General features: G+C 33.6%; 1 protein-coding gene across 1 annotated transcript in view; it reads left to right on the forward strand.

Annotated features, from left to right (window-relative positions):
• LOC140443550 (coiled-coil domain-containing protein AGAP005037) overlaps nucleotides 1-27,208 on the forward strand; it is a 1,206,743-nt gene that overhangs the window by 1,111,404 nt on the left and 68,131 nt on the right. Inside the window, exons 16-20 of the mRNA XM_072534868.1 lie at nucleotides 2,741-2,803; nucleotides 11,351-11,623; nucleotides 17,068-17,284; nucleotides 21,310-21,465; nucleotides 26,552-26,663. Coding sequence (XP_072390969.1) covers nucleotides 2,741-2,803; nucleotides 11,351-11,623; nucleotides 17,068-17,284; nucleotides 21,310-21,465; nucleotides 26,552-26,663 — 821 coding nt within the window. The remainder of the gene's footprint in view (nucleotides 1-2,740; nucleotides 2,804-11,350; nucleotides 11,624-17,067; nucleotides 17,285-21,309; nucleotides 21,466-26,551; nucleotides 26,664-27,208) is intronic.

Here is a 27,208-nt window from a genome sequence, read left to right on the forward strand (position 1 = left end):
GAATCTGTAACCTCTTTCGTTTCTTTCACATTTCATAAGTATATCCTTTAAGTCGTTATTCCATGTAACGAGGGTTGGGCTATTTCAAAATGACGACCGTATAAGTTTCAATGGCGATTGCGTAGAAAAATGAATGGACTGAATACCCTTAATAATTTAGTAGTTTTTAACTTTTATGTAAAACTCTCAAACCAGTCTTTTTATTTTTCACGCTGACTATATTTTGGTATAATTTATTTACTTATTTATTGACGTCAAAAATATCGTGTCATTGATATATTTCTTAAATGAACACGTGATTATTCACGTGAACACGTGATTTTTTATTTCAAAATAAAATTAAGTATGATTAGTTAAAAAAATTGGCTTGACCAAATGTCTCTATAGAAAATTTCATCTTCCATTAATTTATTTTATTAGAAAAAAAAAAGCGAAACAAAAAAATATTATAACTTACACTTTGTCCTTCTATCCCCAAAAACCCATAAAATGCAACTTAAAACACTTTTCATTGGCATAATGCAACTCAGATCTCTCGTACTTTCTATTTCATTGACTACATACTGTCACCAGATTACACTACTTTCAAAGGTACATTTAATCTCCAAAAATATTTTCCAACCTTGGATGGACTAATCCAAAAAATATGGTACTGGATCCCCATTGAGAAGCACAGACTTACTACATCGTACCGCTACGATCGCCTACCGGGATGTCTAGGACTTCCTTCCTCTATAACCGCCCTCATGACGTCCGCCAGTCCTTCTATTCAAGTTTTCCGACGAACGCAATTCATTACAAACAAAAACAGGCATAAATTGTTGTTTGTTTTCTTTATTATAGACAGACTCCAAGATGTTAAGATTATCAATCTCAGAAACTCAAAAAGATTAAGGATTTTTTTCGGATCCCACGATATACCGGGTGAACAAAAATGCTACAATGTAAATAATGCTTACAATAAAATACTTTTATTTTTACCATAAAAGTCAATATCAGGACAACCCTTCTGTAAGGTTACAATATCATCATCATCATCCAGCCTCAAGAGTCCACTGCTGAACATAGGCCTCTTCCTTATGTTTCCAACCCCGTCTATCTTGCGCCGCTCTCATCCAGTTTTTATTGAGTCTTCTTAAATCGCCAGTCCATCTTGTAGGTGGTCGACCGACGCTTCGCTTGTCTTCCCTTGGCCTCCATTCCAATAACCTCTTTGTCCATCGCTCATCTGTCATTCTGGCTATGTGTCCTGCCCATCTCCATTTTAGTCTGGCTATCTTCTCGATGATGTCAGTCACTCCGGTTCTTCTCCTGATGTCTTCGTTGGTTATTCTGTCTCGTAGAGTTATTCTTAACATGGACCGCTCCATTCTTCTCTGCGTGACTCTCAGTTTGGTAGCTGCTGCTTTTGTTAAGGTAAGTGTTTCTGCTCCATACGTCAAGACTGGGAGGACGCACTGATCAAATACCTTTCTCTTTAGGCATGTGGGCAGCTCACTTTTAAAAGTTTCTCTCAGTTTTCCAAATGCTGCCCACCCAAGGCCGATTCTTCTCTTCAGTTCATGAGTCTGGTTATCCCTGCCAATCATAATTTCATGTCCCAGGTATTTATATCTATCTACGAGTTCTATTTCTTTTCCACCAATACTGATGTTCTGGTTGGGTACCAAATTGGTCATGATTCATGACCAATTTGGTATCCAAGGTTACAATATAACCCACAACTATTTCTATAAATAGAGGTCCAGTCAAAACGATGTTTAGTAACAGGACGAAAAGAAACAGGAAACCAAAGAGTAAAAGAAACAGAAAACTAGAGAATAAAAATAAAATCGAAATTGCTAGGGCTACTTTACGGACACTAAAGATTAGATCGATAGAAAGGCATATATGGAAGTGACACGCCGAACAAGAAAATAACTGGAAATGTTTACTATTTAAGTGCCTACTATAAAACGAAAAAGCCTCAAATATTTGGGTCACTTCTGAATAGGATGTCAAACGCAATCAAATCAAAGCTTGTAGAAAAATGGGTGCTAATTTGAGACCCTGGCATGGACGTAATAAGCTGTTTAAATCAATAAGAACAAGAATAAGATTAGCTAAAATCATTATGCTGATAATCCTGTGATAATAACTGGTTGATTATACATATTATATCAGGCTTCTAGAAGTCCCGACACAATATAACTAACCATAAAAGTATTACTATAACGATTAGATAAGGTTTTCCTCAACTTACCTCCAACTTTCCAACTTACGATGATTTTTTTTAAATAATATTATGGCATATGAATGATTGTCGATTAAATAATTTATAGAATTGTGTAAAAAATCAGTCTTTTGAGCAACACAATTATGTTTTCGAATATATTATAATCTATTTGGTATATCTAATCTCTTCACATTAGTTCCCTTCAGTTTTGCTTTGATTTTTTCGTTTTTCTTTATTTTATTTTAAATGTTTAATTCAGGTATATCGTATTTTATTTTTATGTTTTCGAGGTATATCTAGTAAAATAGATTAGACATTGTTTCTAAAATGAAGAGCGTCTTTTGCTTTAGCTCGAATATATAAATTTTAACAATATAATAACGTGGTTATTAAAAACAAAACGAAATATTTTAACATACTACAACTAGCTGAAAATTTTATTTTTGAAATGAAAGTTTGTATAAACCGCTTCCTTTTTATGCATGTTGTGTTTTAACTAACAAATTTGTATTTTGCTTTGTTCAGCGGATACTAAGCCGGCAAAACCCGCAATAAAATCATCAACTTTACCAAGGACTTCATCTCAGGGTAAGATAAAATAGGTTTCATTTTAATTTTTTTAAACCTTTCAGATAATATAAGTAAGTGTATATGAAATATTCCAACGGCTTTTTTACTATTAAACTATGTTTGAAAATGTGTTGTGTGTTTTGGTATAATATTTGATGTTACTTTTATTGTCACGCAAATGGTTTGAGTTAACAGTATTATAAATAGGTAAATTTATAATTCAAAAGAAAGTCGCTATGAAATAAAATAATAACCAACATGACCCTAGAAAATTGTATTACTATTTAGAGTGTCGAATATACGACCCCTAACAACTACTACATATAAACTACACTTGAGTGCAAAATAATCGACTCAAAATTATTTTGCGAAAGTACGTCTCCTGTTTCAATCTAAAAAGTGTAAATTTAAAAATATTTAGTGTACAATCATTAACCTCATTATTGAGTTTTAAAAAAATTTTGTTTTTTGGTGAATTGGATGACGCATTACAAATAAATAATGCAACACGTAGAGAGGGGATCAGAATTTGACTCATTGAAATCGACATGCACCGACTTAACCCGTTCGGTTAACATCGAACGCATCAATTTCCATAGCAACCCACTAATACATCAGTCACTTAAGTTCGCAACTGCATTACAAATGGATACCACGTCCGTCAACGCAACTCAAGCAGTAGAATTATTGAGAGAAGGCCTGAGCCAGAGGGCCGTGGCAAATCGACTAAATTTAACAATCTGCTATGTCCCGAGTGTATCGTCGGTACCAAGATACTGCTGATTATATACGTCGACAAGGAGGAGGCCGTAAACGAATAACAACGGAGAGAGATGATCGATTTCTTGTATCGAAATCCCTGAGAAATCGACATTTGAGTGATGCTAAACTCAAAGAAGAGCTTCGATAGGTCCAAGGTGTGATGACCAGCATTTGGATAGTCAGAGAGAGACTAACTGACACCAAAAAGGTCAGCTATGGGTCCCAAGCTAACTGCAGCAAAGGCGATTAGAATTTGCTCGCGAACATCTGGATTGGGACGACTATCAATGGAGTCAGGTATTATTCTCCGATGAAAGTAGGATCTGCCTACATGGCAACGACAAGAGGCGTCGAGTCTATGGAAGGCCAGGAGAGCGATTTACTCAATTTTGTATACGAGAAATTGTGTCATGAAGGCAGTTCTTGTATGTTTTGAGCAGGCAGTTCTATGGATGGGAAAACCGAGTTGATTTTCGTGCCTGGTGGAGGACGTGGAGGAGGTTTACCGGCACATCGTAACATCATAGACATTTTGGAGGAACATGTAGTTTCATACGCGGGATTTATTGGTGATGCCTTTATTTTAATGCACGATGCCATATCGCACGAGTCACCACCACCTATCTATCTGAGATCGGCATACCTACAATAAATTGGCCTGCGTTAAGCCCGGACATAAATCCAATAGAGAATGTTTGGGATGAGCTTAAACGAAGGGACCAGGACAGAAATCATGCACCAAGCAGCATAATAGAATTAAGAGCTGCGCTTAATGATGAATGGGAAGAAATGGCTCAAGAATTTATTAGAAAAGTCATCCGATCCATGCGAAATCGATTGGAAAGTGTAATCAGGAGTAGGAGTGGTAATACCTAATACTGAATAATTAAGAAATTCATGTTGTAATTGATGATTTCTCTGTTCATAACGTCTTTTTTGCGTTAGTTCCAATGATGAATATTTAGGAAACTCTGTTTCTATTGCGTATTGTTTTTTTAATGCGTCTTCCAAATAATGCAATAGCAGTTTTCGTAAGTTCAATAATAAAGTTATTGTTTGCACATATCATTTTTTTATTTTCATACTTCTTGCATTGAAATATATAACAAATTCAGGAGTTTGACTTAATTATTATTTTTAATAATTATGATAATAATGCTACATTTATGACAATTTTAAGGTTGCCATAAAAATTACACAAGATAAAACAATTAGGCTGCGAAAATAATGCATTCGGACACTCTAACAAACGTCAAACTATATTCTACAATTAATTTTTTGTCAAATTGAGTCAATCACTGTAATATTTTAATACAGTGGTGCCTAGTATCTCTACAAATTCCCAAATTCGTGAGTTAGTGATTAAAAATGATTGCCGCAAGCAAACAATCCTTGAAGTGTAGGATTACTTTAATATCCCTAAATCTAAAGTGTAAAAGATAATTAAGCAATATGAGAAAACATGAAGTATTTGAGATAAAAAAAGGTAAAAGCCCGGGTCTTCAAAACTAGTTTCTCATAGGAAATGGAGAATATTAGTAAAAGTTTGCAAAAAAGGTCGAAGAAGTACTCTGAGGCAAGTTACTGCGAAATGGAATCAGAAAACTGAGAAAAATCTGTCAAATGCGATACTACTTCATTTTAAAAATAAATATTATTTCTATGTCCCAATGTTTAGTTGACAACAAAATAAATATTATTTATTATTAATTAGTTCTGTTAGAGTAAGTATATTTTGTTGTATGTTGCTGATTGAACCTATTTATTAGTAATTAACTAATTACATAGTAATACATTAAAACATCATCATCATCACTCTGGATTTATAACCTGCGTGGGTCCTGGCCTCCTCAATAATTTCTCTCCAGTCGTCCCTATCCATCGCTTTCCTCCGCCAAGCCCGTATTCCCATATTTCATATACATTAAAACACATGACTAAAAAAAATAAACTATCAACTATCTGAAGTTTGTCCCGTGATATAGTTCTTAGGGCTCGCAATCTACTGGATTAAAAGGTGATGGTGTTGAATGTAACTAGTATAAAAAAGTAACATTGGATATAAATTTAAAAGAAAATATAAAATTCAAAATGATATTTAAATAATATTAAAACAGGATCTTAAGTTGAAAACATATGATCAAATCTTTGACAATTAAATTGCTGGCAATTTAATTTAGTATTAAGTATCAATCGGATATATAAAAAATAGAGATTACCGTATTTCCGACTACCGAAAATAGAATTTTCTTACCAGAAATAATGATGTAATGAGACATTCATATTATCTATCCACGTTTTGTTAACTTATAATCAAGTGAAAGATCGAGAGCAAACGTAAAAAAGGATGAAAATACATGGCTTAGTTAAGACATATAAGAAATCAGATTGGCCAATTAATATTATTATTTTTATGTTCGTAAAAAACGACCAAATAACTTAAAAATGATCCAAATGTAATGAACTTGTCTAAATAGGATATAGTAACATAATTACAGTTTACTTAAATTCAGTGAAAGAGTTTTGTAAATTGATATAATAAGACATCAGAAACTGGTGGAGCTGTTAAGAGAAAAGCATATAGACAGTCAAAACATACGTATTATAATTAATCTGTATTAAAAACAAATTGCGGCCATCAAAATTAACAATTATGAGCAGAAAACATACACATTAAGAGAGGCATTTGAGGACAGGCATTGTTGGAGCAAGAGTACGGTGCAGCAATAAACGAAAAAAATCTTAAGCAGCATAAGGTTTACAGATGGCTTTGTTATTTAAGCTAAGAGCTTAGATACACTACAATATTTAGTAAACAGATTAAATAAAAGAACTAAAGAGAAAAGAAAACCAACTAAAAGAACTAGAGCAGCGAACACAGAAATGGAAACACGAAACTTCTATAAGAAGGTTAAATAGAACATAAAGGAATTTAAAGTTAGATTATCAATAGTTAGAAATATAACAGGAGAGATTATTGGTGATAAGGATAAGATAGTAGAAAGATAGGCAGATAATTTTGAGAAAAGACTTAATTTAAGAAGTAAGATGAGGTAGCAGGAAAGCATAAGGTTTACAGATGGCTTTGTTATTTAAGCTAAGAGCTTAGATACACTACAATATTTAGTAAACAGATTAAATAAAAGAACTAAAGAGAAAAGAAAACCAACTAAAAGAACTAGAGCAGCGAACACACAAATGGAAACACGAAACTTCTATAAGAAGGTTAAACAGAATATAAAGGAATTCAAACCTAGATTATCAATAGTTAGAAATATAACAGGAGAGATTATTGATGATAAGAACAAGATATTAGAAAGATAGGCAGACAATTTTGAGCAAAGACTTAATTTAAGAAGTAAGATGAGGTAGCAGGAAAAAGAAATCCAGCACAAAGGCCTGGAAGACAAAAGAAAGGGGGATACAAAGCAATACAAAAATTGAAAGAAAAGAAAGATCCTGGAGCAAACGGCATTCGTTCTGAGCCTCTAAAAACATGGCGAAAAAATCTGACCTGTTGTATAAGTAGACCAATAGAACTGATTTGGAAGCAGGTAAATATACTAGAAGACTGGACCGTAGGTACAGTTGTAGCTATTCATGAGAAAGAAGATCAAACAATTTGTGATAACTACAGAACAATTAGCCTCTCCTAAACGTGACCTACAAAATATTAGCCTACATTCTTTACGGCCGACTATCGGGCTATCTATCCATTAAATATTTCTTCTAAGACAAGCTTTGGAAATATCCAAGGCAAGCTTTTGTAAAGATGCAAATGATTCTTACTAATCGTGATCTTAATCTAAAATTGAAAATAAGAGCATTAAAACGTTACGTTACATTGGAAATAGAACAAATAAAGATGTTAAAAGCATTTGAGATGTGGTCCTATAGACGGATGCTCAAAATACTGTGGTTTTAAAGAGTTACTAATGCCGAAGTGCTAGGACAATTTGACCGAAAGAGTATAAAATCATTAAAATACTTAAAGTGGGAAAACTGGAATATCTGCGCCACATTACTAGGGATGACACATATATATGAAATGCTGAGATATTTCATATATATGCTATCATACAAAGAAAGATTAAAGGTAAGAACAACTGCAGCCCAATAGACCTCTTCAGAGCAGCTGTAAATAAAATACGCTCGGCTATGACGTTAATCAACCTCGGATAGGAGAAGGAATTACCAGAAGAAGAAGTCTTACATTTCTCTATAATAAACATACTTTATGCTATACCGACCACGCATATGTATAATAAAAATAATCTGGAATGACTCATAAAAGTGTCATTTTTATCCAAGATATTGGCTAAAATTTTAATACAGTTAGCCAAGATTAAGGACATGATATATATATACAAAATCAATAGATACATTTAGTTATACAAACATTAGGTTCATGTAGAAGCACCACAATAAACAATAAGAATAGTGGGAAGCAGGATATCCAAACGATACAAACGCGAAATAAAACATGATCGTTTATGCGAAATCAAAAATTTAGAAGATCATCACTTATAATGCAAAAACTAGACAAGAATTATTAAAAACCAAAAAAATACTGGAAATAAAAGAAATGAAACTACTTTGTAGAGTAGCCGGAAATACTATATGTATGACTAAGTAATAATTGGAACTAACAAGAAAAAGACTAGAATAAGCACATTTTTAGGACGGAACAAAGAAGAATAGTGGGAGTTGCAAAATGAACAAGTTAAATTATCAGTAGAGACATGGGAGTGAAAATCATCTCTAAATGAGAGCTAGGCACGAAAAGAACAAGAATATAAAGATAAAACTAAAACAAATCCTATTATTCTATGGACTACCTAAGTCTGATGTCACAATGGACGGGGCTTAGAAAACCTTTCCAAACAAACCTTTTTTGTGTGTATTTGTCCCATAAGAAGTTGGAAATATTGGTTTTTTTAATTGTTTGAATGGTAAATAAGGACTTTAGATTACAAACATTCATTCTATACGGTCGGTATTATTTGTTGTTTGTAAATTTGTGAGGTACGAATATCAAATTATTAAGAGATTTACTCTTAATGTTCATGTTTTGAAGGTTATGTGTTTGTTTGATTAAAACTTTAATTATTTTTTTACTGTACTGTTTCAAGGTATTTAAATTTTGTTTTTATCAGGAGTAGTTCAAAATAAATCAATAAATCATTGAATTTATTTACATAATTGAAAAATATTTAAATTAATGATTTATTCTTTTTTCCTTGCCAGTGATTTTATTGTGTAAAAGGCTAAAGATATTCGTTTTCTCATAGTTTAAGTTGGAATATAACATTATGTAGAAACCTTTTTATCAAATTGCCATAATGAGTGCTTAAAACAATGTTTTTTGAATGTTGTAATAGTTTTTGAGTTTATAATTTTCTTAGATCTGGGCATATAATGGCTAGTAAATATGTATTGAATATATCCAGTATAACTGAATTTTTCAGTAATGACAACAAAACTACTAATAACTATTATTTAAACTACAAGAAAACGAAGAGATTTAGTCTTTTAGGGGATACAATCACTAGCACTTAAAAAGAACATTAATTTAAATATTTTTTAACTTTATTTTAATTCAATGATTTATTGATTAATTTTGAAATAACCTTAATAAAAACAACAATAAAATACCTTGAAATACAGTAAACAATATTTAAAGTTTTAATCAAACAATAACATAACCTTGAAATATGAATATTCATAGTAAATATCTTAATACTTTGATATTCATTTATTCTTCAAACAATTCAAAAAACTAATAATATATATAAAATATTTCCAACTTCTTATGGAACAAATACACAAATTAGAAATGTTTGGAATGGTTTTTAAAATCCCGCCCATTGTGACGTCAGAGCTTAGGTAGTCCGTTATCAAGAAGGCAGAAAAAATCTTATCGTGTTGAAGAACTAATGCGTATTGTAGCTAACAATGACAATTGATCGCGCAATTGATCCTGTAGTGATAGGAAAAACGAGCAGTCGTTGTCAGTGGCAGGTTTGCTCAGGTAGTGTCTGAGAGAATGCAAGCAGCCCTAAATATAGTTGACGACTGGTGTAAACAAGAGAGACTGATAGTCAATGCTCAGAAAACACAAATTGTCAACTTCACCAAAAAAACAGCACTACAAGGCCTAAAACCACCGGTGATGGGAAGAACAGAGATTTAATTTGCCAAAGAAACAAAATACCTTGGGGTATATTTTGATCATAGGCTTACATGGAATACTCACATTCTAAAAACCACACAGAAAGCTACTATGTCCTTGGGCAGATGTAGAAGAATGTGCGGTAAGAATTGGGGACTTAACCCCAAAATGACTCTATGGTTATATACAAGGGTTATTAGACCCATGATAACCTATGGCTCGGTGACGTGGTGCACAAAGACGCAGCAAGTGGGAGCAATAAGGCTGCTAGTTAATACACAAAGGCTAGCATGCTTGTGTATTACGGGGGCCTTAAAAACAACTCCTACGAGATATAGCTTCAACAATAAGTTTACAATTAAGATACCAGGCAGGGAAGACTGGAATAAAGGTGTACCCATACAAGCTGCTGCTACCTGGTACACGGATGGCTCAAAAACATCGGAGGGTGTGGGAGCCGGCATAGTAGGGACAAATCAAGGGATAGATTTCCCGGTAAGTCTATCTAAGGATGTGACAGTTTTCCAGGCGGAAATAACTGCAATCCATCACTGCGTGGAAGAAATAGAAAGGCAGGAAAGAACGTTCTGTTCAGTTGCCATCTTCACAGATAGTCAGGCAGCGCTTAAGGCACTCAATTCTGTAGAGGTCAATTTTAAGCTAGTATGGGATTGCGTGTGTGCCCTAAGTACACTAGGAGACCGTAGCAAGGTTACGGTAGCCTGGGTAGCGGGGCACGAGGGTCATAAGGGCAATGAAAAAGCGGATGAAATGGCCAAACAAGGCTCATCATTGCCATTCATTGGACCGGAACCCTTCTGCGGAGTTGCTAAATCAGTAACAAGAACGGCTACAAGGAAGTGGGTAGCTCGTAAATCTCTGGAATGGTGGAGGAATTCACCAGAACAAAGACAGGCGAAACAGTTCATTACAGAACATTCGCCAAAATTTACGCCAGACCTAATAAGCAAAGACAGGAAAACAGTCAAGGTCATAGTAGGTCTTCTAACAGGGCACTGTAAGCTGAATAGGCACTTGAAGCTGATGGGATTATCAGATGATGACCTGTGCAGATTCTGTCACCTCGAAAAAGAAACAGCAGAGCACATTTTATGTCAGTGTGACAGTCTGGCAAATGTGCGGTTCTTTGCATTGGGAGAAGAAAATCCACCGGCAAATAGCTACATGGAAGGTACAGTCTCGAAGCTACTAGACTTTATAAAAAGGGTCAGGCTAGAGAATGTTATCTAGGACTAGAGGACCACAATAGATCTGAAAAGGTCGCAGTGGAATAGGCCGAAAGGCCACCTCTCTTAATCTAATCTGATAGGAAAAATACGTAGAAAGAAAAAAAGATATATTTGGCACTGTTTTCTATTTAAGTCATTATGTAAAAATTACATTATTACAAATACTCAAAGTTCTTTTTAAATAACGAATATTAATAAAATATTTAATAGTGGTTGGTAGTTTATTATGCCAATCATTTCTGTGGTATTGTTATATATCACTATTTGCTAATCTGAAACACAATTGTACAATAAAATTAAAATCAAATATTTTTATTAATTAATCTTTACTAGTTTGACTTCTCGTTTAACAAACAAAACATTAAAAATAATTATTTTTAGAACGAGACAGATTGAAGCCAGCACCTCCGGGAAAATCTACATCCTTATCTCCAAGCTACGATAGCAGAATATACAGAGATCTACAACTTACACCGGAAATGTACAATCAATTGAGAGGTCTTCAGAAAAAGGCGAAAGATCTGAGAGCTGAAGTTAGAAATTTAAGAAGAATGTCCCAAGCCCAAGCTCATTCTGTGAAGGAAACCATTAGGGATACTTTTATTAAAATTAGAGCTATGCTTATGGCTGGTGGGGAACAGGTTTGGCAAGCAGGTGAATATTTTCAATATTTTTATATATTTAAATGATCGTTTGAAACGATTATTAATTATTTTTATATATATTTTATCCCAAATAAATTAACGAAATAATAAACGAAAAAATAATAAACGCTATAATAATGAAATTTTAATACAGTAATGTAACTTACAATACATTGCAACAAAAATAAAAACAATTTAACTAATTTTTATAGTCCAGTCGTCAATGTTCAATAAAATTTGTATCAGCTCGACGGTAAAAATTCGACATCTTTTGATCCAAATGTCCTATGGACAAAAATCAAGATACGTTTTAAAGGCAAAGAGTACAGCTTTCGTATGAATTTTTTATATTTTGCCAAGAATAAACTTAGTTTTTATAAAGGTGTTAAATGAATTAACGTGGCGCGATTTTTGCAATTTTTTACGATTCTCGTGAGATCAAGAAAAATGATTACTTTCATTGACTAGTTGTAGCAAAATTTTCATTTTCAGGGATTAATCTTTAAAACTTATGACATGAAATTTCAATTTTGAGTTGTGTTAACAAATACGAGGCATTTTAAATATGAATAAAAAACGCAGAAGTTAATGTTTTACATTACAAACGATCACACGTCGCGGGATATGCATTTAAGAAGACGGTTTTGGGTGTAGTTCATTGAAGAAGTTTTGTTCTTTTTAAAAACGTACTAGTCTAATTAAAAAAAAAGTTTTAAATGTTTTAGATCGTTTGTTGTGTAAAAGTTTAAATTCAGCGTTGTTTAAGCATATTTTATATGCCTCACATTTGTTGCTAAAACTCGAAACTAAAATTTTATGCTGTAGGTTTTAAAGGTTAGGTTAGCTCTGAAAGCTGAACTCTTTACCTTTAAAACGCATCTTGATTTTTGTTAATAGGTCACTTGAATCAAAAGATATCAATTTTTACCGTCGAGCTGATACAAATTTTATTGAACATTGATATCGTGCGCGTAACTGACATGCAAAATCTACGGTCGCTTCAAGCGTTGTTTCTAAGAGAACGGTACATTTTACGCTAAAAATTTATATAAACAGTTTTGTTTAAAATTATCTCAGCTACATTTTTTATTTAAAACATTTTTTTAAGGTGTACAGATTCTTGGTAAATTGATTTTTTGCGCTCTTGCCCCCCTGCGAAGGGGGTTTTTAGGGGAAAGCCCAAGATCATTTTCGTCCCTGGTACTCTGGCAGAGTGAAAATCTACACGATAAGTAAATTAAGTTGAAATTTAAAGAATTGAATTTCCTGAATCTTATAACTGCTTCCTTTAATTCAGATATACTACTAATGAAGATATAAGTAGTGTGGTGTGTCAAATATTTTTTCATTCAGCAACCACACCTTCTTTAAATTCACCTAGATTTTAAGGTAGTACTGGATAACCTGACTATTAATTTCGCCAAGTCCATTACTTGTACAGCAATGTTTGGTCGGGCGTTATCTTGCCTAAAGAGAAAGCTGTTGCCTACAAATGGATCAAAGGATATAACATGCCTTCCTGTAATATTGTTATCGAGATAATAATATCTCCTTTAATGGTAAAAATTTGGGATTATTGATCTTTTGTAATAGATTGATACGTGCAAGCACCAATTGCTTTATATAGTACCAAATATACTACCAAACGTATACTACTAGTAGTATACTACCAAACGAAATTATTGGAGAGATATTGAAGTCACCGAACCTATCTTATTATCTTATCCAAGCATTAAGTCTATCCGTTCTCTAGATTTCTCAGATATCCTAATCTCGGCAGATTTCTTATCTTGGTTTCTCATTTTCATTGATTTTGTAATGTTTGTTTTTCAATTAGTTTTTGGTCGTCCTCGCTTTATTCTCTTATGGGGTTAACAATTCTATGCTGCTCTTGGTAGTCGCTTTTACTCCTTTCAGAATACGTGTCCATAATATTTCAGATGTTTGTTTTTCACTCTCTATAATTATTGTTTTCTTGTCACAAATATTCTTTTATGCGTTTGTTTCTAAATATGTCTCGTTAGTGGTACTCTTTACAATTGTGTGATAAATGTTTATTTTTCTTTCTTTAATGATATCTGTATATTATATACTATTAAGTCTGCATACTGCCCTTCTTTCTTATGCTATTCTCTCATTTTTCTCAAGTATTAGATCCTTCTTTATTTAATACTTTTGAAGGTATCTATTCGATTAGATTGCCTATCTAGATCTAGCCTGACACTTTTTAAAAGGTCTAAGAACTTCGAGATCAAACCTTCCATGTATCTCTTTGCTAATATATTTTTTTCGTCTAATGCAAAGAACAGCGCATTTGCCACACATTTACTAGGCTGTCACACTAACATGAAATGTGCTTTGTCCTTTCCTCTTCTGGGTGACAAAATCTGCATACGTCATTATCTGCCAATCCCATCAGCTTCAATTGCCTATTCAGCTTACAGTGCCCTGATAGCAGACCTACTATGGCTTTGAAATTGTCCTGTCTTTGCTTATTTAGGTATGCCGTAAATTTTGGTGAATGTCTGTAATAAACTGTTTCGCCTGCATGCAATGGTTCCGATTTAACGAATGGCTTTAATGAACCTTGTTTGACCATTTTATCTGCTTTTTCATTGGTCCTATCGTTTCCCGGTACTCAGGCTACCGTAATCTCGCTATGCTCTCCTAGTTAATTTAGAGTACCCACACAATCTCATACTAGCTTAGAATTGACCTTTACAGGATTGAGTACCTTAAACTCTTCCTGACTATCTGTGAAGAAGACAACTAAATGGTACCTTCTTTTCTGTAATTTTATTTCTTCCACGCAGTGATGGATTGCCGGTATTTTCACTTAGAAAATCGTGACATCCTTAGATAGACTTACTAGTAAACGTATCCCTTTATTTGTCCCTACTATTGCAGCTCCTACATTCTTCGATATTTTTGAACCATCTGTGTACCAGGTAGCTTATGTTTCTATGAGTACACCTTTCTTCTCTGCCTGGTATGTTAATTTTAAATTTTTTTCAAAGCTATATCTCATAGCTGTTACATCGATAAGTTGCCCTTTTACAATATCTGCTTTTAGCTCCTCGATTAACTGTCTATTGTCAGCACTATGCGCGTGGCTTGTATTGCTGACTATGTAATAATCTATGTATCGCCTCTGAGGTATCTATAGTTCTCCTGTTCTTTTATTTTTTCATTCCAGTATTCTACTATAATTACATTTGCCTATGTATAGAAATTTTGTTTATTCTGTATTTATTATATATTTTATTTATTTTGTATTTCATCCAAAGACAAAATTTTTCCCGTTATCAATAGTTTAGGGTAAATGAGCTTCAGTAACTTTATGAAGCTAAAGTAAGGTTTGCTGATAAGGTATTATAAGGTCAATCAATAGATAGTAGTGAAATAAAAAATGACAGTTTATTGTAATTTTTAATTTTGTAGCCCCTTATACCAATATATTCCACATTCATACAATTTATGTAAAAAGCTAAATACAAAAGTATGCCTTTGTTAAATTGTTAATATAGTGTTGACATATAGTGGAAAATTGCATTTATATTTATCCACGTATGTTATCGTTTGACAATATACATGTTTGATCTATATAGGGTAGTTAACATTACCAGTATATTAAAGTAGATAAAGGAAATACTCAAAATATGTCGATTAATATCGACAAGTCGATAACTATGTGGCTAGAAGAAGAGAAGTTAAAAAAAAATTGAGAAAGAAAGAAGAGAACCAGACGAGCAATTAAAATATAATTAGCGTACATAGAAGATGCCTACTTATACAAAAGGGGTAAAAATGTCTATATGAAGTTAAAGAAATAATAAGAGACCTAAAAAATATCAAGGAGGTAGGAGAAACTGGTATCCAGCTGAGATTTTCGGGGAAGGTGACGAAAGACTGCAAGAAAGAATCTTCCCTTTAACGTTAGCAGTTTGATAAATGGAGAAAATGCCAAAACAATGAAACAGTGCTCTCGATCTACAAAAAAGGTGACACAATGAAGTGTGAAAAATATTGAGGTGTAGCACTATTAGAAGTGGTGTATAAACAGTTTCAAAAATTCTTAGGAAAAGATCAATGAAATATAAAAACAAAGTTATGGGAAAATACCAGAGAGGATTTATTCAAATAAATGTGTTAAAATTGTATCGATTTGAAAAAGGCATAATAAATTCGACAAGCCGAAAGATGCTATATGAGGTTATAACGTTATAAATACCTGAAAAGCTTATCAGGCTAGTGAGAATGACGTTTAGAGACACGAAAAATCGGATAACAATGAAAGGAAGCTTTTTATGGAAATTTTTAGTTAATTGGAGTTTAAAACAATGGGATCTCCTATCAACGAATTTATTCAACCTAGTAATAAAACAAATCGCAAGAAGATTAAATGTGAGCACAAACAGAAGCATAGCAAGGAACAGTGCATGGCGAGGATAGTGTGGTGACAGTAGCAAGAACGAAAAAACATGTTAGAAAAAGTTTTTCAGATATTTAAAGAAGATTTTAAAGGATACGAACTTACAGTCAACCAAACAAAAACGCGATATGTGAAAATGAGAGAAGACATAAATCATAACAAACATGACAGACATAGCACTAAAAGGAGCAGATAATGGCTGTAAATTTAAAAAAAGTGATTAAATTTAAGCCCTTTCCTTCTCCTCATTCCTTGAGCCCTTGTCAGAGCACGGTGACACTATAAATATTGTAAAAAGGAAAAGACAGTTAAGATTTGATTTCACTTATAGTGCGTCTGTGTATCCTCTTATATGTATTTCGGCCTAATAGGCCTCTTCAGAACGGCTTTCACAGTCGCTCTGAACGTGAAAATAAATCTATTCTGTCTCAGGAAGCAACTCTATTATGGCTTCGAATGGACGCAAATAGCGACATCTGCTGTGCCTTCTAAGAATTGCAAGGCAAAACAGACGTTAATAAAGATGTTATTAGAGACATGGGGAATCTAAAATTTGCATTCCATGACATATCTCCTCAACTAAGCAAAAATCCTAGCGAATTGGTTTCTAGTACTCGTACAGAGTAAATCGCAATAAAAAAGAAAAGGCAGTTAAGATTTGATTTCACGTATAGTGCGTCTGTGTATCCGCTTATACGTATTTCGGCCTAATAGGCCTCTTCAACATTGTTGATTCTTCAACACTGAACCATGATCTTTCCAGTTTGACCACTTTACCTGCTGCAATTTGCATTTGTAGTGAGCTGCCAATTGAGATCTATTATTTTTATTATCAGTTTATCATAGTGTTTTAAGAGTATCGTCATAATGTGATATGTTAAAAATCGTTTGAGGATAAACAGCAGCCAATCTTCTTCTAGATCATGGCTTGCTGTCATCAATTATATATCCTGTCATTAAATCAAAATTTTTATATTGTTATACAAATTTTTTAAAGGTTGCACACTATTTTTATTTTTAAGGCATGGACCAAGAGCGCGTAAGACTTACCAGAGAAGAAGATTTGTATAAACAGGAAATGTTAAGATTGGAAAAAGACCTTAGTGATTTAGAATCGACAGTAGAGGAACTTCGAGGGAACGTAATTAATAGAAAAACGAGAGTCAATATGTCAGATGTGGAAAATATGGCCTTAGTATTAAGTAAAAGTTCAAAAACCGTTGCTGATCTTAAATTAAGGTAGGTGAACAAAAAAACTAAAATGACTACTTTTATCGGTGATTTTTAGTATGAATGTTATAGTTGTACCTGCATTAATAAACAATATTCTAGATTGAACTAGTGATTTTAAATATTCGCGATTTTTTTCTTATCTCTTTTTTTACTTCTTTTGATTTGTTTTCGTCCTTATCAACGTCTCTATACCGCTGTATAAGCAACTGGAGAGTAAAAATTGCTTCTCCAGTTCCAGTGCGTTCCGAAAGCCAAACTGCGATCTATCAATATTTGAGTTACATTTATCATATATTCTTCTATGAATGATCTTTGTGAACACTTTAGTGACATGATTGATCAAGCTTATAAGCCGGTAGTCATCACAGATCTGTGCATTTGGTCTCTTCGGGATTGTAATAAATGTTGACTGAAGCCAGTTCTCCGGGATTTTACCGCTATTATATATGTTGTTAAAAAGTTCAACTAGATTATCCAGGTACTGTTTGTCTGATTTACATAGGATCTTTAATATTTCGCAGGGTACATTGTCCGGACCAGCTGACTTATTGTTTTTTAGTGCTGCAATGACATCTTCTATCTCCGATTTAAGGATTAAAGGTCCTGTTTCTCCTTCTCCATATAGGTGATCATCAGTCCTGTCAGATGCAAATAATTTTTCTATCTATGATTTCCATGTTTCTAAGATCGTTGATGGCTCCGAGATAAGATTTCCATCGCCATTTTTTATGCTGTTGGGTGACTGTTGGGAATTTCCTCTTGTTTGTCATTGATTTTATTTTTTTGTGCATATTGTAACTGTCGTATTTTCGTTCGTATTGTTCTATTTCCCTGCATTCGTTGGAAAACCATTTTTCTTTGGCTTCTCGAATTTTCGTTCTTATGATTTTGTGGATCTGCTGGTATTTTTCTGCATTTTTATTCTTGAATTTACGTCTTTCATCCATCATATCCATTATCTCATCAGACATCCATTCTTTCTTCTTCCGTCTGTCACGCTTTAATACAGTCGCGCATGTTGTTTGGATTGCTTCCCTCGATTTATCCCATCTCTCTATTATGTCCGACGTGTTCTCGTTAATGTCGTTTATTTTCTTTCCTAGTTGTTCTGGTACTTTTATTTCAGTTTGTGGGTAAGTGAGTTTCTTAATATCAATTGTGTTTAAATTAGATCTTTTCTCGAGCCGTTTTACTCTCATGACCATTCTGCATACCAACAGATTGTGGTCCGTAGGAACATCGACACCTGGGTACTTTTTTGATGATTTTATCATGTTTTTATATCTTGTTGGTACTGCTGTATAATCTATCTGATTCCTTATGATGTTATTAGGTGAGTCAGCGGGGGATTTCCATGTGTAAAGTCGACGTTTGGGGAGCTTGAAGAGTGTATTACTTAACAGCAGGTTATATTCCTGGCAGAAGCATATAAGTCTATCACCTCTATCGTTTCTCTCTCCTAGGCCGAAGTTCCCCACGATCTCATTCACCTTGCCTCTGCCAACCTTTGCGTTAAAATCTCCCATCACTATTGTTACTTTATGTTTTTTTGTCATTTTCATCAGGCTTCCCAGTTGTTCATAGAATTCTTTGCTGGTTGCCTTATCTTTATCTGCCGTTGGCGAGTATACCTGTAATATGTTAATATCTACCGGTGTTGCTTGAATTTGTAAAAGCAGTATTCTATCTGAATGGGGAGTGAAAGATTATACTGCCGAATTAATACGTGGGGCAACTATTATTGCGGTGCCGTTTCTGTGATGTGTTGTGTCGTTTCCAGCATAGTAAACTTTATATCCAAGTATATCGCATTGTCCAGAGTTTTGCCAGTGTGTTTCACTAATTCCCAATATATCAATTTTTAATCTTTTCATCTCTTTTACTGTTCTCTGTTCACTTAAAAGTTATTTTCATATATCCACATCTCAAAAGCAAATAATAAATTTACGTATGTTCCTATTTTCTATCGTCTCAACGCTTTTGATTAGGTATAATTATAATGGATGACGCTAATATCGTACTGTATTACTCATTCATCGGACGACCAGATTCACTGGTTTCTTCATCCACTTCCGGTTTTATATCACTTTCTGTTAAAAAGTTATAACCGGAAGTACCTTGTTATGGTCGCAGAAATATTACTTGTGATATATTAACCGACGTGTATTAAAAAGTCGAGCATGAATATTTAGGTTCAGTTTATATTTCAGTTCCGATTAAAAAGTTATGACCGAAAGTTTGGTAAAAATGACTCAAAATTAGTGAAATCGTATATCAATCGACGCCGCGCGACACAATGTTACCCGAAGAGGTCAAATACCGACTGTGGGTAGTGAATGCCTAGAATTTATATATATATATATATATATATATATATATTATGATTTTAATTTTGAAATTTATTTATTCAAATAACAAATACTACTTAACTACTTTACAGAGAATTAACAAAAGAAAACCTTACAAATTAATTTTATTATGCATTTCGTTTCGATCTCTATGCATCTGCAATATGGTTCTAAAAAAAAACACGGTTAACATTCAATTGTAAAATGTTCCTGATATTCGTTTATCAAAAAACTTATCACTTCTCAGGATTCAATGTTCTTCCGTCTTAAGATCAACAACAGATAACTTTTCTCGGCCATCAAAATCCCTTAAACATCCAAATTTCTCCTTTCACCCTCATTTCTTCAACCAATTCCATCCCCAAATTCTTAAAATTGACTTTCAACATTTTCAAATATATGTTAATTCAAACCATTGAGAAATATGTAGGCGGTTTTCATTTGATTTTTGCTAACGAAATAAAATTGTTTATTTTACATATTTTGGTTGGTGGTGATGGCTAGTGTTCATTTCAAATACTTTCAAATGCAACTTTTTCTTTTGAGTGTTGGTCTGTCAAGATTTCAAAGTTATTGTTTCATCTATCTCGTATTTCTTTATTTCAATATTCCTTTTTTCACCTTACACTTTTTCACTTTCCTTTTTGTATAGTTCTGGTAGTTTTTTTTTTGTTTTGATAATTTTTCAACACACACACACACATACAACTTTTGTTTAAACCCCAGCTCCTAGTGACATGTGTGCTCCAATGAAACAGTGGGACCCACATATCCAAAGATCAAACCGGTCACACTCCATAATGGAGTGGTACCTATTTGACCTCCAAGCTATAACCAACGACCCCTCCCCATCGCAGCACATAACGAATGAGGAGGCTTATGTACTCTACGCTACTTTGAATGCCCTGGGTAATGGGACATCCTCTGTTTTACTTTGTGTGATTAAGCCACCTGATTTTTGAGGTAGCTTGAAGAGCTTTTCTCCCTATGATTGATTGAATTTAATTTTTACGTGACTTTGGACTAGTGTCCTAGAATTTGTGTTCCTGATAGCGTGTCACCGACCCCGGTGGTTCCCCATTCGGATTGTTTGTGCTCGCTCACTCAGCCGTCGAATTGGCAAAATAATTTTAAAAGTGAAACTGGAACAAACCATGAAGTGGAGATATCCATAAATTTTAACTTGTGTTTTTTAATATTGGTATTTTTACTCTCTCTTTTAGTTAACTGATGATGGAATGATTTAATTCCGAAAAGATCTTCTTAAAATAAAAATTTAAGCTTGTAATAAGCACTTTTTTTATACCTTAATACACACGAACACCACGTGCTTTGAAAATAATTTTGTTCTCAAAGGGTCTGGCCATCGAACCCACGTTTGTCGGTACGTGACCTTAATGCTCAGATTTCGCGAGCTTGGTCCATTTTAGCTACCTGGAGAATATTAGGTGTGTGAAGGGCGTCTGTCTGTACAGTTGATTCACTTGTCTATATTTTGTGGTATTGGCACAGCATGACTGCTGTAACCGAAGATTATAAGTATAGTTAAAAGAACATATTATTAGATAGAAAGTAGTAATAGATGGGGTGTGCATTCCCAGGTGTATACGACCATAACACACCCCATATATATATATATATGTTTGTTTTGTTCTTTTTTTAACAGTAACTTTCTAATTTTAGGTTCCCTGGATTGCAAGACAGCATGAAGTCATTTTTAACGACAGAAATGGAAAAAGTTATGCGAGAAGAGACATTTTTAAAGGACGAGCCGGAAAGACTAGAAAGCGCACTTAGAAGATGTAAAAAACTTACGGGTACCCTTGTTACTTTAAAAAGGTAATAAAGACAAAAACTCGCCACTATTTTAATAATATTTTTTTTTTATATTAAAAAATTTAAAGACGCGTCTACCAACAATAATTATTGATACACACATTTCTGTATTTTCTAATTTAACTTAGTTTTCCACTGCCGGATCTGCCGGAGTTTTTCTTTCCAATACGGAAAAACAAATACCCAGCGATATTAAAACAAAAAGGGATCTCTCAGAAAAGCGCTTAAATGTAAGTAAATCTGCTTTTATAAATATAAACAGAACTGGAACGATCAGAGAGGCGACCCTAGCCGCAGAGATCACATTAATACGCCCAAGCGCCCCATGGTCGTCACCCGCGTTATCTATGAAGGGGCTGATAAATCAATTATCAGGGCCCATTTAAGAAAACAACATCAAGAGTAAAGTCGAGAAACTGTTTGTTAAAAAATCGGAAGATCGGGGAAGATGCATAAATCTTAGTCTACACGATCGACGAGTTCTCTCTCGATACTTGGAAATGTAACAATAAGAGAAATCGACGATTTTAATGCCATGCGGGTGAACCAACATAGTGAGGAATCTTACCCGATCAGCATCCTTCCATATAATGATTCCGAACAACCACCACCGAGGGTGTAAAACAGTTGCAGAAACCACAGAAATTGCAGTAAATTTATAGTGCCATTGATCATCCAATGTTGTTATTTAGACATACTATATGTAGGAAATAAATATATATATATATATATATATATATATATATATATATATATATATATATATATATATTTATAACTATTCCCACGACCTACATGGCTAGAACTGTTAACATGTAATCATATCAAGGAATCTTATCGTAACCCTTGAAAACAGACTGGGTAGTATATCAATTAAACCTGTAATATTGTTATGGCAGAGATAAATGAACGCATAAACTGGACCTAGATGTGGCCATCGAACTATTTTCAGAGATTTTCTTGTCGAAGTTCGAATAGAATTTCCTGAAGGTAGTTACGATCCAACAGAAAAATGTCATGGTGGAATAAAAACCTTGTAAGCCAAAGGATAGAAGTCAGACGAAAATTTATTTTTGCCTCAAATTAAAAGAATAGGTGATTAGGGCGATTATCGCAAAGCTCTGGCTGAATATACGAAGAAACATAGAAGGCCAAAAAAATAGAATCAAAAACAGGCTCAACAAAATTATCTTAAAGAACCCTCAGACAAGTATATACTCACACCAAAAGGAGTCAGGTGAATTAACAGGTGAGTCAAGTCCAAACCCAAACTAATACCACTAGATACATCGCAGTAGCCAGGACTGGATACTATGACTCATGTTTTAGGGGAAAATAGCATATGGCAAAAGAAGCGGGTTGATATGAGATTTAACCAATACTTCGACAGAAGGGAAATGACCTTATGTACAAAAAATTTATATATAATACTACAGGGTAGCTTAAAACTGGGGTACATACCAAAAGCATCGAGAATTATGGTGGTTTTCATACCCAAAACGGCAATACCCGACAATAAAAAACTAAGTCTCTGAGGTGGATAAGTTTGATATTATTTGTACTAAATACTCTAGTTATGCACTATATACACAGTAGGTATGGTGTTTTAGTTGTAAATCCGATACATCAGGTACAGTATGCTTATGAAGGAGCATTTCTCATACAAAGGGAGCCTTCGACAACATCTTCTACGAGGCAATCATAACGTCGAACGCACTTTGGATACGATTTGCATCTTACATACGTATTGTACAAATCTTTTTGTACATTGTCGGTGCGCACACTGGACACGTTTCATACCCGATACAGTCAGTTTACGTTGTTCCATTTAAATATATTTTAAATATAATACAACCCAACCTGACTACATATATACAGTAACTTTCGTAAAATAATATCACCTGAGTAAAGGGGCAGACAGAAGTGCCCGTGATGCACCTACAAGTGTTCAATCTGAATTAGTGCTCATTATATCTAAAGATCTCAAAACATTTTTTGTCACATCTACACTATCTTTTATTACAATGTACACTAAGATCGCTAAAACCAGATACACCACAGTAGAAAACTAGTGCTACTGCATGGTTTATTGCAACGGTTATAAGGCGCCTACGTGTAGAACACACTCACACATGCTTTCGGGTAGTGAACGCCTCTTGTATGACCTAAGTGCTAGGCCTTTTATCGCCATCCATTTGTTAGTTGAGTGTTTAAAGCACCAAAGAGAACATTCAATAAACAATCTACCAGTTCTATTGAAAGAACACTGTCCAATAAAAAACTTATTACATTTATTAAGGTCAATGAATATGTTTTACCTAATCTAAACTTATTGTTAGGCTTAACTCAACTTTGGTTTAATAAAAAAATCGCCTGAATAATGATTAGTTGTAACGTTAAGGTAAATAACTACCCACATAAGTATATTTTATTAAAGTTGCCGCATTCACCAACAGGTTATTAATGGCGTTACTAAGTAAACAAAGCCTAATAATAAATTTATTTTGGTAAAAAATATTGATTGACCTTAGAAAATTTAATTAGTTTTTACTGGACGTTTTTCTCCTAATAGAGCTGGTAGGTGTTTGTTAGATTGTTTATTGAACGTTCTGTTTGATATTTTGAACACTAAATTAACAAACGGATGACTTTAAGAGACGTAGCACATGGGTTGCACAAGGAGTATTCACTGCCCGAAAAAATTTCCGTCTGCCTATTCACTGCCGATAATTCCTATACGGGCTATAGCGATGGGATCCATATAAATTTAGGAGTTATGTTATTCTCTTGGGAAATTTGTAGTTTAGTTTAGTTATTAGCTTCTCTAAAGAACGTTTGGAATACAGATGCTGCATTGCTAGAAAAAAGCTAAGGGAGTCGGTAAGAAACAGAGGTTTTGAAATATTTGAGAGGTTTGCATGTTTTAGGGTATGATAAAGAGCAAACACGTCATCTGTGATAGATATTGGAGTAAAAAATGCACAACCAATCCATCATTGTATTTAGAGGAATCGGTGATGTTTGTGCACTTAAGCTAGTCTTATTCAAGAATCTCGTTTAGTTTTTTTATTAGCAAGATTTTGGTGTTTTTTTATTCTCTATTTAACTCTATTAAAGAGATGTTGCAATTAGGGACCGCGGAGCCGGATGTTGGATCTCACAGAGAAACACGACTGGGATTGTTGCGTTAAATTTATTCAAAATTGATCTTACTCGTATGTAAAAAGGTTTTCCAGTACAAGGTCTATTAGGGAAAAGGTCGAGATTAATTTCGGAAAATGTATTTTGGTGGATGATCTTTATTGGAAACTACATAAGAAGCATGTGAAACTGTTAGAGGTGTCAGCCTTTACTGTAATGATGGTTCTCCAGTTTCTAAATATAAACTCTCTATGGCGTGTAAAAAGCTCCGACAACTATTTGAAGTGAGTGACATTGTGAATCGTATCTAGCGGTTTTAGGGTAGTATTGGTTGCGGAGACACAGTTAAACTGTAATCGATTTTGGATCTGATAAGTGTTTTATACGGACGGAGAAGTGTTGGGAAGTTGGACCTCCAGAAGAGATTTGATAGGTTTTGTTGTATGTTAGCGCCACGTGCTGTATGTCTTTTGATCCAACCACAGGTTTGAGTTTTTGAAGGGAATGACGCTGTTTTAAATATAAAGGACTGATACAGTGAGCGATTTTTCCCAAAACAGCGTACCAGTCGTTTTTGTAACGGAGAATTCGAATCCTATACTAGCTGTCAATTCATCTAGCTAGGTTAAAAATGTATATGCTATTCTGCACATAGAGACTGTTTAGGTTTAGGTGATTTATTTACTATATTGTTTATGGAAACCAGTCATAGAGTAGGACTGAGTACTGAGCCTTGTGGGGTACCATTTTCTGCAGTATAAAAATCTGAATAAACGTTGTTAACTCTTATTTGCAAAGAAAAGTCTTTTAAGAAATTTTCAATATAGGCTAAGCAGTGTCCTCTAATATTGGATGCGTGCAATTTTTTAATAACGTAGTTTCTACAACACGTATTGCAGGCTCTCCTTAAAAGAAAATAACTATACACATTTGATTAATTGCTAATGCTTTGTAGACATCAATTTGTAAATCTACAATATTCTCAATTGTTAATCGGTTAGGTCTGTAGCCGTTTTGCTCTGGTGAGAAAAAAAAAACAGTTTTCCATGTTCACATACGCCGTCGTTGACTATTTTCTCCATTAATTTAGCCTTGGCACATTTTAGAGAGATGGGCCTATATAATTTTGGATAAAGTCCAAGCTTTCGTTTTTTAAAAACGGCAGAATTTTGGATTTTTCCATATATTGCCGATGTTTCCAAATTTGATTGACAATTTTCAGTAGATGTTGTTTTGGTAAAATTGATAGTTGCTTTAGGAACACAACAGGGATATATCGGGTTCTGGGCTTGAGTCTTTCGTATCCTGCAAGGAGCTATTTAGTTCTATAATAGTAAGAGGTTTAGATACAGATTTTTCGTGGGATACTTTTAAAGACAAGATGGTGCGTTCTTTGTCTAGCTTATAGTCTCTAAAAATAATGTTGTAATTTTCTATAGAGGAATGTTATTCAAAGGTGAAAGCAAGAGACTTAGCAATGTCTTGTGAAGAAAAGACTGTAGTATTATTTATTTTAAGATTAATAATTGGTGAGAAATACTTTAAACCGTAGATTTTCTTTACTTTTTCAAACTTAGCTCACGGGAGTAGAAATGTTATATGAAATTTTTGTTTACATTTCTTTATTAAAAATGAAATGACATAGTCAACAACGGAAGCTTCATTTGAAAAGTGCTGAATATTACTTGATGCACGATATTGTTCTTGTTTTGAAATATTAGTTGGCATACTATGAAAAGTGTACTGAGATGAATCACTGGAATAATCATGTATTACAGATGAAGTAACATTTGGATCATGAATGAAAACCTTATGTAACTTTGCTCTTACCAATAACTTATACTCTTTCTTTTTAGTATTTTTAAGTAGCTAAAGCTACATTTTAAATATATCGATAAATAGATGTGTAATCGGATAACAAATTAAAATTTTTCAACTAAACTTTTAGATTAGCCAGCGTACAAGAACAAAGACTACCTACTTCAAATTCCGGCGACGGTAATCTTTCTCCAACAACTACTGAAACACCACCTGTAACTCCTTCATCTACGCACAGCAAGGTAAAAACATCTTTACAAATATGTATATCATTATACTAACCCGCATGATGTACTGCTCTGGATCAATTTATATTAAACTATTTTATCTTTAAAAGAAGTAACTTTTAGTTATATTATATTAAGTTGAAATTCGTTACTTGTGGGCTGTCTCTATATCGCTTAACTGTAATTTTTTGAGAGTATATTAACCCATTCATGCCCAGAACTATTTATGCTTATTTTTTTTTAATTTCTGAAAAAATTTATACACTAAAAGTCACAAAATTAACAAAAATATATGTTTAAAAAATGAAAAACTTTTTTTGATAATTGGCTGTTGTGAAAACGCTACACTAAGCAATTGCTGTAAAAAAATTTTTAAAAATACGTTGTTCGGAATGTTTTATTAAATCATAATAAAAGAGTTTTAAATAAACTGACATTAATATAATATAAAAAAAATTATTGCGTATTACTACGAAATTTAATAAAACATTTTTCATGTAAGGCAACATTTAATACATTTTTTATTGGTTGTTGAGTGACAAAGGACGCATCGGGTTCGT

The sequence above is a fragment of the Diabrotica undecimpunctata genome, chromosome 6, assembly GCF_040954645.1.
Source record: "Diabrotica undecimpunctata isolate CICGRU chromosome 6, icDiaUnde3, whole genome shotgun sequence".
In the NCBI taxonomy this organism is placed as follows: Eukaryota; Metazoa; Arthropoda; class Insecta; order Coleoptera; family Chrysomelidae; genus Diabrotica; species Diabrotica undecimpunctata.